Consider the following 10,831-nt stretch of genomic DNA (forward strand, 5'->3'; position numbering starts at 1 on the left):
AATAAAAAAAAAAAAGATATTTATTTATATTTTTTTCTTCACTATTATCTTTAGTACTAAAGTTCATTCTTATAGTTTATCCTGATTACTCATTTAGCAAATATTATGTTTCATCCATGAAGAAAAAAAAGAAAGGAAAATAAAATAAGAACTCATTGTCTGTCATAAGAGAAAAAAATAATAATGATCCACGAAATTGCCAAGACAATAAAATTGCCAAAGAACAAGTGTTCAAGCTGTAACTAGTTAAAAAGATGGAATAAAATACATTCAAGACACAAAATAATGAGTACATAAAATAGGCATATCGCGTAATGATTTCAGCATACAGAACGTAAAACTAGAGAACTAGCAAAATATGAATAAATAGAATATACAATTCAGCATTGGTATACAGCAATACTTACTACACATGAAATTCTAAAAGCCTTAAAACAAATAATCAAGATAAGACTCATTCTTCTCGAGTGGCAGGATCTGTTCCAGTAGAAGGGCTATCGGCAAAATATTCTTGATGCCTTAAATTCACGCCATACTGTTCATAAAGGATAGTAAGCGGATTCAATGTAAAGGAATATAACATAGTAACAATACAATTAGAAAAAAAATAAATTATATATGTTATCTTCTAAACCGAAGTCTGGATAAAAACCATAACGTTGACCTAAATAGAAGCTTAAAAACATATCTTGAAAACATGGTAGAGGGAATGGGCTCTGAGAGCTGACCATGCTTACCCATTGCATGTGTCTGAGACTGCTTACCCATTGCATGTGTCTGAGACTGTCTGCCCCAAACCCTTAGTAAGGAAACCCCTAAGAAAATAACAAAAGGAAGAGGCTAGACCAGTTGGTCAAACAGGGCATGAAACATGCAAGGTTTAGAAAACCAGTGAACCGATCAAACCAATCAAAAAGGTCATCGTTTTTCAGTTGAGATAAGAAAATGAAAGATGTCAGCCAATGATGGTTTTCAAAGAAGTGATGATACTACTATTCTGATCCTGCTATGAATATTAGCCACAATCACCATCTTCTATAAACTAGTAACAGAGCAACAAAAGAACTGGGCAAGCTAGCAAAGGAGAGGTTTAAAAGATGAGCGATGGGGTTAACGCAGACTTGTCTGGAAGAGATTGAATTACTCATATATAGCCAGGAGGAGAGAGTGGACATTACAAAGAATGAGTAAACATCCATAAGGCAATGATGATTGCAATGACCCCTACAACGACAAGAAATTGCCAACTATTCTTACCTCACGCAATGCTTTTGATAGGTCTTCCATTGTCAAAACTAAACGTTTATCCTGTTATGTTATATATAATGAAATGTAAGTACTACACATACACAATGAATGTATAGTCAAAATCAGTTAAAAGCTGTAAAAACCTTCTGCTGCTTGTCCCTTTTGTCTTTTGGAATTGTTGCTTGTCTTGCTTTGCAGTGCCTACAGTTAACATTTAGTCAACTCATCATCCTGTATGGAAAAGTAAAAGAAAGACGAGGCAACTAACTCACAACAGTGCACTCAAAACTAGCCAAAAAAGAAATAGTAATGCAATCGTGGATGATAAAAATGGAGAAATTTGTGAATTTTCATATTGGTAAAACCAAGAAAATCAATAAAACTTCAAAAAAAGTATCAAAAAACAGTTCGCCAGTTATATCTTATGAAGACATTGAGACTTGGAGAAGGCTATTCTCTAAAATATAGGGCATTGGGACTCTGCATTATATATACGAGTGTAGAGAGAGTGATACGAAATCAAAACGAAATAAAATATAAGCAACATAATAAAAGATCCAAATTGATAAATAATACTTTTATATTCTATATTCACCTTTGTTTATCAAGAAGAGTCTAAAAAAGAATGTCAAGAAACGTTATTTACAATAAAAGTACTATACTTCCCAAATAGATTGTACCAAAAAAATTAGGACAAGCTATGTCCTGGTTAACAACCTCAATATTAAGCATTTATTTACATTGGTCCTCACATTGTACCTTCTACATTTATGGACATTTACGTGAGTAGGGATAAAATCACAAAATTTAGTGCAATTGTGCAAAGAATTCCAATGAACTACACTAAAAGTTAATTAACAACCTTAATATTAAGATTTTTTATTAACATTTCTCCTCTCATTGAAGTCTCTGCCTTTATGGACATTTACATGAATAGGGATAAAATTCACAAAAATTAAGCGCAATTGCACAAAGAATTCCATTGAAATATATGTGCTTGTGCACTTCTATAATGCATATAACACTCATTAACGCCTTGCTTTTATCTGTTCAACCACTGTTAGAGATCGAAGGGAGTGAATGTGCGGTGATTCTCCTGTTTGTTTCAAGGTATTTGAACAGAAATGAGAGTATTCAGTTGTGGAGCCCACAGGTCAAGCTTTCCTCTCTCAAGACATGACATTTGAGAGGAAAGCCAGCCTAGCTTACCTTCCAAGTTCCAACCCGTCCCTAGCTTATTTTAGTGCACCATAAACACATTATGTTTTTAAAAAGATCGGTCTTTTGGAATGTAATTTGTATACATAATCGATTATAGGCCAACACAATCCATTGTGAATGAAATTATTATAAAAATTAATTGTGAATACTAATAAAAAAGATTATTTTTCTTTACTCTTATTTCCACTCTCTTTCAACTCAACCAAATAACCTCACTTTCTACTATAATTCTCTTCCTTTTTTTTTCATTTTCCAATCTATCACTTTCTTTCACACCATCTAAATGAAGCACAAGGGAACAAGTGTTTCTCAGACACTCCTCAACTCATCTCACATGCATAAACAAACTTCACAAAAAGTTCAATAAATTTTAGGAAACCACAAATCAAGTTCAACAAAAGAATATTTCTCAAATTAACTAACACATGAATAGTTAGCTCTGATGCAGTAATTCAAGGTTAAAAATAAAATAAAAGCTAGATGGTAAAGATCAACAAAAACACAGGTAAAATGAACATACTGAAGAGCGTCTACTGCAACTTCAGCAACAAACTTCTGAGTGGCAACAGCTACCAATCTAGTCCTGAAAAAATGATGAGCATTTCTAGTCAAGCTCACAATACATGATAAAGAAATGCAAGGGCTAAAAATCCAATAGAGAGCACTCAACAACAGTCAACCAAAATATGCCAGAAGAGTTGAACACCAATAAATTTCACAAAGGCACTTGTGTTAGGTTTCTGGGTATGAAACCTAACTGACTCACAACACACACTCACACAATAGCACCCAAATGGTAAGAAAAGAATGAAAATATGTATTCACATCAACCAATGTCGTGTACAACCAGTAACTGGGAGCATAATCCCCCTCCACAGGATCAAGGTTCCTTTCTATACAATTGATATCAAAAACTCTCCCTTCTACCAGACCCCCCTTGCCTTCTTATAAAGGCAACCCACTTCTAACTACCCAACAACAATTAATTCCTAAACTGAACAATTAATTCTTCAACTGTTTTCTCTCTCCTGCACACCTATTACCCATTATAACCTATCATATTATATCCTATCATTACACCCTGCTGCAAAACAACCTTGTCCTCAAGGTTGGTACAGTAGTGCTTGTTCCCATGGCTAATCATCATAGGAAGGGAACCCACTGGCTGCTGCCTCCAATTCAGGTTTGGAGGTTTGGGTGGTGGTCTATATGAAAAAATTGTTGACTCCTTTAAGAGTTGTTTTTTTTCCAGAATTCCCATAGACCCTATGATTGTTCTATATTGCCTTCTGACCTGGTGACCACTTACATGGGCCTGGATTTTAACTCTTTTCTGATGAATGATCAAGAATTCTTTTCTCTTCTTCCACCCCCAAAACCTTTTTTGTATTTTTATAGCAGCAGTACTGGCGAAGCCCTCTCCTTGCCCAAATTTGTTCATCCTAGAAGCTAAAAAGGAAAGAACTTGTTGATCTGACCATCCAATTGTCTTCTGCACTGATATCTCTTTCTCTTTCCTTCCCAGAAAGAGCAGCTTTTGCCACTTCCTGGGCAGCAACACCAACAACTTTTGCTACTTTCCCAATAGCAGTAAAAACAACAGCTTTTGCAACTTTTCCAGCAGCAGTCACACCAATGTTTCCATCACAGTTTTCATCATTGCCTTCCTCTCCACATATATTTTCTTCTCTCCTATTCTGTCCTCTAATTCTTGCAAAACCATCAACACTCAAAACTGCAGCTTCCGTTTCTCTTTTCTTCTCAAAAACAGAACCTCTAACTCTTCCTCCGAACCCCCTTATCAATGCCTCTTTCAGCCCTTTCCAAGAATGGTTCTTGGTTTTATTTTCCCAGGCCCTGAACCAATAGATTGCACCTCCCTCCATGCTAGCATAGGCCAATCTTAATTTTTCTCCCGCTGCCACGTTTTGGATCTCAAAAACTTTCTCTGCTCTGGATATCCATCCCTCTGGGTCAATCCCCTCAAAAGTAGGCAATTCTATCTGCTTCCTCCACTTCTGCTGCCCTTTGCCCTTGTCTTCCTCCAGCTCTTCCTCTGAACCATCTTTCTTTCCTTTCATGGCAGATTCATCACTTTTTGTTGTGCCCTTTATCTGAATCTTGATATTCTGCATCATTTCTTTTATTTCTTGGATATTTCTTCTCCATTCTGCTAGCACTATTTTCTGTCCGCTGGCCCACCTTTCCACATTATTGATTCTTCCTTCCATCACGTTCTCCTCTCCAAAGGATCCGGCAGCTTCTTGATCCGGCAGGTCGGACCAAATTGTTAGGTTTCTGGGTATGAAACCTAACTGTCTCACAACACACACTCACACAATAGCACCCAAATGGTAAGAAAAGAATGAAAATATGTATTCACATCAACCAATGTCGTGTACAACCAGTAACTGGGAGCATAATCCCCCTCCACAGGATCAAGGTTCCTATCTATACAATTGATATCAAAAACTCTCCCTTCTACCAGACCCCCCTTGCCTTCTTATAAAGGCAACCCACTTCTAACTACCCAACAACAATTAATTCCTAAACTGAACAATTAATTCTTCAACTGTTTTCTCTCTCCTGCACACCTATTACCCATTATAACCTATCATATTATATCCTATCAACTTGTTAACTATATTAGAGGTCCAAAACAACAATGCACAGCAAGAAATCCAAACTTAACCGAGTAGTAGCGAAAAGAAATATAAAATAGCTAGCAAATCAGATAAACTCAATTAGCATATTTCATCACTTTCCATCTGAAAGTGATTAACAGTCAGTACTCATTTCCAATATAATGACTGTGCCATATTAAAGAATCCCAAAGAAAGAGTAAGACACAGCATACAAATATATAAGAGTTGTGCTTTTCTCAGAAACCATAAAAGAAATATAAACTACTAATCTTATATCTTTATTTGTTAGTCCACTTATCTCTCAACAGCTTCAAAACTCTCAAATTGACAACTTTAAGGCCAAAGGGACACAACTGAGATATGTCCATATGATAGTTGGGTTCATAAAATGATGAATTTTTTATTTCCGTGAAGAAAGCTGTTCTGGTTTGCTTTTACTCTGAAAAAATCAACTAGCTATCATAATATCAAATCACTCAAGCACTCATAATTTTGCAAATGCTTGGACTCTTGATTCATATCCTCCTTTCCATATCTTTCAGCATGATAACAAAAACAGCAAAAAGATCAACTCAGGTAAAGGATTACTATACAAAACAGAAGGAGCAAAAAGAAAGGAACACAAGAAGCATTGAGAAATTGAACACAATAAAATACAGGAGAAAGGAATGGAAAATTTGAGTTTGATCCAATGTAAACTGGCAAATGAAGTAAAAATAAAAATACAAGATGTCTCAATCAAACTGCCACAAGGGTATAAATTAGACATCCATTAACCAACAGTCCAAACTCTAGCGAGATGAAATTTAATTAACAATCTTTTCAATCTAATGGTGTTAATTACACCATTAGCCCCTCTTTCTTATTCATGCCAAAATAAGGACAGAGAAAGATGGGAAAGAAATTCTATGATAAACATCATTTGACCAATTGAACCCAGAAGATCATGCATAACCTCAATGAATTTAGGACGAGATAACCACAGGGCAGGAGAAACCCATCAGAAAACAGGGTACTCAATAACTTGTTTCCTTACAAAAATAACCTTGCCTAAATTGAATTTCGTGGGCCCTTGTTTTTTTGAAGAATATAAAGAAAAATTGATGGTAAATAAATGATATGAGAACCCACAATCGAACGTCTGGACACTGAAAACCGCTCTTGGCCAGGTAATGTTCCACCAATTCATCTGGTATCTAAACAAAGGAGACACTTATTAAATTGGGTAAAATTGAAAATTACTAGAAAAGAAAAATAACAGAAAAAGAAATTTACAGTGGGAGTGTAATCCATTAAGGAAGCAAGGAAATCAGAGAGAGCAGTATCATCGTCAGGTCTTCCCTCACTTGATTGCGGGTTCTGATTCATCCTTCTTTCGTGCTGATCAAGCACTACTCAGAAAAGCTTCATACATACATAAACACATAACTACAAACGTTATTGAATTCTCCGCATACATACATATATACACCAAAAACAGAAATTGCAAGAAAGGACAAAGAACACTGAAAATATGGTAATATTGTATTATTGGATAAGAAGACGAAAGGGGGAATACAGAAATTATTCCTGTCCGTAGACCAAAGCTCCTTCAGAGAGCTGTTGCTCTCCATTCATAACCAACTCTGAAAATAAGACCTGGTCCGCTCTACTCATACACCCCAAAATAACAGAAAATCCTTGCAGCTAACTAGCCTCACATACAATGCTCGCATCATTCTCTCTAGCCAGCACATCATTGCCTCACTCTCCTGTTCCTACTTCATACACTCTCCACATAATGGGCCTATTAGCAACCCGAGAAAAAAATACTAGTCTTCAGGTAAAGGTTTATTTTAGCTGCTGACATTGCCTCTTTCTTGAGAATCAGTCTTGAGCTCAAGACTGAAATTTTAAAATTGAGACTTGATGGAGAATTGTTCCCTTTTGGCCTCTTCAATTGGTTTGCCACTAACTTATTATCGAACATCTGTAAAACCTCAGTAAAACCTCAGTTAAGTGCTCGTATGGGACTCCCAATCCTGACTATAAATTAGAATGCCATCAAAGAAAACCAATACATATTTCCACAGACTGGGCTAAAAGATCTCATTCATCCAAGCCTGAAACATAGAAGGTACATTCATAAGTCCAAAAAGCATCCCTAAACACTCATAATGACCTCCTGAGTTCTAAAAGCCACATCACTAGCTTTCACTCGACCTTTGTTATAACCATACTTCAAATCCAGCTTAGAAAAAAATTTAGCCCCACAGACCTCGTCAATAATTCAGCAGTGGCAGGGATGGGCCAACTTAGACCCACAGGCCTCGTCATAATTGGCAAAGCTGAATAAATCATGCTTTGGAGGACCAATTAGAATATTCAGCCTTAACAAAGAGAAATCATTGATGGTGCTTGAAAATGAAAAGATTCATGCAGTGACAAAAATCAAAGCAATCAACAAATCGATGATGATATTTAATAATACTTATGGAGAATACGAATTCTGAGCAGAGGAAAGCTTGATGCACCAAAGTAGGGACCAAGGGTCGCAGTTCTGGAAAGAAAGTGGTAGAATCTACAGTGTTCTGTATTCATATTCTGTTTCAATTTTACTTATAAAAAAATCATTTTGTTTGTATAATTCCAGTAAGTGATAAGTGTCTAGATGTTGACTGGTTATAGGGACTGCATACATATTTACCCTGGGTTTGATGTCCACCATGTGGAAACTCAATCAATAACAATGACAATAATTTGATCGAAACAGGAGAATAAAATTTACGGAACCCAGTGCTAGAGAGTTATTCTAGAGTTATGGAGGGCCTGGCATTCGACAGTGTTGCATTGATAAAAATGTTCTTTATGTAGATAAATCAATGAGGAATCGAGAGGTTTAGAAACTACAGTGATGTTCTTTACAATCGCATCCTAACAACGTTGTCTTCCATCCAACAACCTTTTTGTAAACTGCATGTTTAGGTTGAACAGTGAAATGAGTGCTTCTCAAACCTGTCTCTCATTTAGTAAATTAAAAAATATATATTCAAACTGATATTACCAAGTTTTTTCCATAAAAACACCTTAACTCACTAGATGAGATGGATTGCATATCATTGGGCTTGGCTAAAAACCAATTTCTCAAGAACACTAATCATCATGAAATTGCTTCCGTTAATTTCTTCTAACGTCCTTATACCAATAGGTTAAAACCAATTTCCTAACATTCCTCCACCCCCACACGCATGTTAAACTTTACAGAAACAGAGAAAGTGGAAGGCCGTGATGAGGAAGTAATAGAACCACAACAATAGACAATAAAATAAAGTAAAATGTCACAGTGAAACTTCCTACCTGACACAATCTAAAGCTAAAGCAATATCTCTAGGTTCAAGAGCAGCAACTTCTCTTATAATTTTTCAATTTCAAACTGTTCTACAAATAAATATGAAATCAGGAAGTTTCTTTGGGGTAGCGGCAAACAGCTGCATGGCAAGAAAAACAATAGAGAGAAGCAACATATGGAATGTACAAAGGGAACAGAGAAGAACTAGCGAGGAAAAAAACAAAGAGCGGCGCAACGCGAACCTAACCTAGAGAAGAGGGCTCGCCGCCCACGGCGGAGTTGCAACTAGCCGTCAGCGCAACGCGGCAGAGATTGGGGATTTGGAATCGCTGAAACTTCCAAGTTCTGTATCTCCTTTTCTGTCAGTTATTATTTTTCTATTGAATAAGCTTTCTATAATATATATAACTTTTGGTTAATATATTTTATTTTTATATTTTTATTAAAGATAATATTTTTTTAAAATTAAATTATAATATATTTCATCATATATTTTATAGAGTATATAACTTAAAAATAAAATACAATTTTTTGTAATTATTTAAGGACGAAAAATAAATTCAATTCATAACATAGAAAAATTCTTTTAAAACAAATGAAAAATAGTAAAAAGAAAAATTATTGAGTATATATATATATATATATATATATATATATATATATATATATATATATATTCTATGCCATACACTAAATATAATAGATAGTATTTTTAATGTATTAATATATATATCACTTTTAATGTATTAATGAAAATACAATTAAGTAAATGAAAATGAATGTGTATATGATACAAGAGTTATCACTCTACTACTCATGAGACTAATATTTCGCGCGTAAGACCAAAAGTTTAAGGCAAAGTTCTTTTGTCATTCTTTCTCCAATTCTATTCATCTCTACATGAGTTGAATGATTGATAATATATCTTCTTTCTAAATTTTCATATGTCAAATAAACATCACCAACACATAAACATACCAAAGATTCACATATAGATCCACACAATCATTATGCCCACCAACAAAACTAATGGTTATACAACTTGATACCAAACAACCAAAAGAAGAAACCAAAACAATTATACAAACTAGCGCTCAAGGTGGCGTTCAACAACAGGTATATCGCCTAACACTTGACCTTTCGCAAAAGGTTGTGCTTAACGACAGTTTTGGCACTTAACGTCATTCTTCTCAATAAAGGTCTTGCCCAACGACACCATTCGGTCACTCATCGACCTGGAATTAAAATGGTTCCAAACTTGTAGTGAAAAGTGGCACTCAGTGGTGCCTTGACACAACTTAATGCCATACTATTCGCAAAAATGGTCGTTCATCGAACAAAGTGGGCACTCAACGGTCTAGAGAAAAATTTCTTCTAAACTTGCACAACCAATCTTGTGCTCAACGCTACACCAGTACCATTTAGTGTCATATAAAAAAACAACCAACTCAAATATGTGATTTGAGGAACTAGGGACCTGTTCAAATGATCAAATTAGTATTCTTGACTTAGTTTTCAATGTCAAAGTGCAAGACAACTTGCTCAAATTGTTAGCAAAAATCAAAGATGAAGTTTTGATGATGAACAGATTTGCACAAGTCAAGATCCATAAAGACAAATTGAAGATCTCTGTATTTTATAAAGCTTTTATAATAATCAAAGTTGATGTAATAGTGCTCAAATATGTATTAGGGTTGATTCTTGTAATTTATATTTGATTTATTTAGTTAATCGATTATTCCTGAGAATAATCAATTAACATTAGCCGTTGGGGGTTTCAGATTTGAAAAACTAGCCGTTGTACTCATTATTAATCGATTAATATTTATGTTAATCGATTAAATGCGTTAGATGGCCCGTTTTTGAAGAATGGAAGGGTATTAGGCTGAGTCTATAAAATGGCTCACTCTTTATCTCAAAAATAACTCTTCCCTTGTGAAAAAGATCTCTGAACTCTTTGAGAACTCTGTGAGATTGTTGAAGCTAAGGAAACTCTTGTCTGCAAAGTCCTGAAGTGCTACTGCGGTGACAGAGGAATAGCTTGTTCATCCTTGGTGTGTCCGAGGAAGTGCCTGGAAGAGAATCATCCTTCGTGAAGCATTCGAAGGAGGTGGTCATCCTTTGTGAAGATTCAAAGGAAGTGTAAGTTCATCTCTTGTGGTTTCAAGAGAGGTGGTATTTCTAAACTCTTACAAATTGTTTTTCTTTGTGACAATATTTGTAAGTGTTTTGTGTTAGTGAAAAAGGTTTATCTTGTTTGAGATAAGCGACTGGACGTAGGATCCTAGTGATCTGAACCAGGATAAAATCACCTGTGTAATTTTTCTCTTTCCCTTACTCTGTCATTTATATTTAATCATTCGCCCGGTAAGAAAAATTAAGAGAAAAA

At 35.2% G+C, this 10,831-nt stretch overlaps 1 protein-coding gene across 5 annotated transcripts; it reads right to left on the bottom strand.

The window, feature by feature from the left end:
* Positions 1-243: 243 nt before the first annotated feature.
* LOC148192296 (transcription initiation factor TFIID subunit 10-like) lies at positions 244-8,820 on the bottom strand. Of its 5 annotated transcripts, XM_088098820.1 has the most exons (8): positions 8,690-8,811; positions 8,451-8,526; positions 6,390-6,518; positions 6,246-6,310; positions 2,990-3,052; positions 1,392-1,449; positions 1,258-1,308; positions 244-535 (listed from the first exon to the last, which is right to left on the bottom strand). In XM_088098820.1, exons 3-8 carry the CDS (start codon positions 6,480-6,482, stop codon positions 455-457), a joined length of 411 nt encoding a protein of 136 aa, XP_087954946.1. In that variant the 5' UTR covers positions 6,483-6,518; positions 8,451-8,526; positions 8,690-8,811; the 3' UTR covers positions 244-454. The 5 variants fall into 5 exon arrangements, with proteins under 5 accessions (XP_087954946.1, XP_087954945.1, XP_087954947.1 ...); XM_088098819.1 differs by lacking the exon at positions 8,451-8,526 and having other exon boundaries at positions 8,690-8,820; XM_088098821.1 differs by lacking the exon at positions 8,451-8,526 and having other exon boundaries at positions 8,685-8,818.
* Between the last annotated feature and the right edge of the window lie 2,011 nt (positions 8,821-10,831).

This window comes from Vigna umbellata, chromosome 9 (assembly GCF_029865625.1).
Source record: "Vigna umbellata cultivar VRB3 chromosome 9, Vumbellata_1.0, whole genome shotgun sequence".
NCBI lineage: Eukaryota > Viridiplantae > Streptophyta > Magnoliopsida > Fabales > Fabaceae > Vigna > Vigna umbellata.

What these genes read in the sequence shown, in the direction of transcription:
- LOC148192296 (XM_088098819.1), bottom strand. Translation starts at nt 6,482, where the DNA reads ATGAATCAGAACCCGCAATCAAGTGAGGGAAGACCTGACGATGATACT. An exon ending in TAATGGATTACACTCCCACT is followed by an intron (nt 6,311 to 6,389) that starts GTAAATTTCTTT and finishes TCCTTTGTTTAG; the next exon opens with ATACCAGATGAATTGGTGGA. An exon ending in GTTGCAGTAGACGCTCTTCA is followed by an intron (nt 1,450 to 2,989) that starts GTATGTTCATTT and finishes TGTTAACTGTAG; the next exon opens with GCACTGCAAAGCAAGACAAG.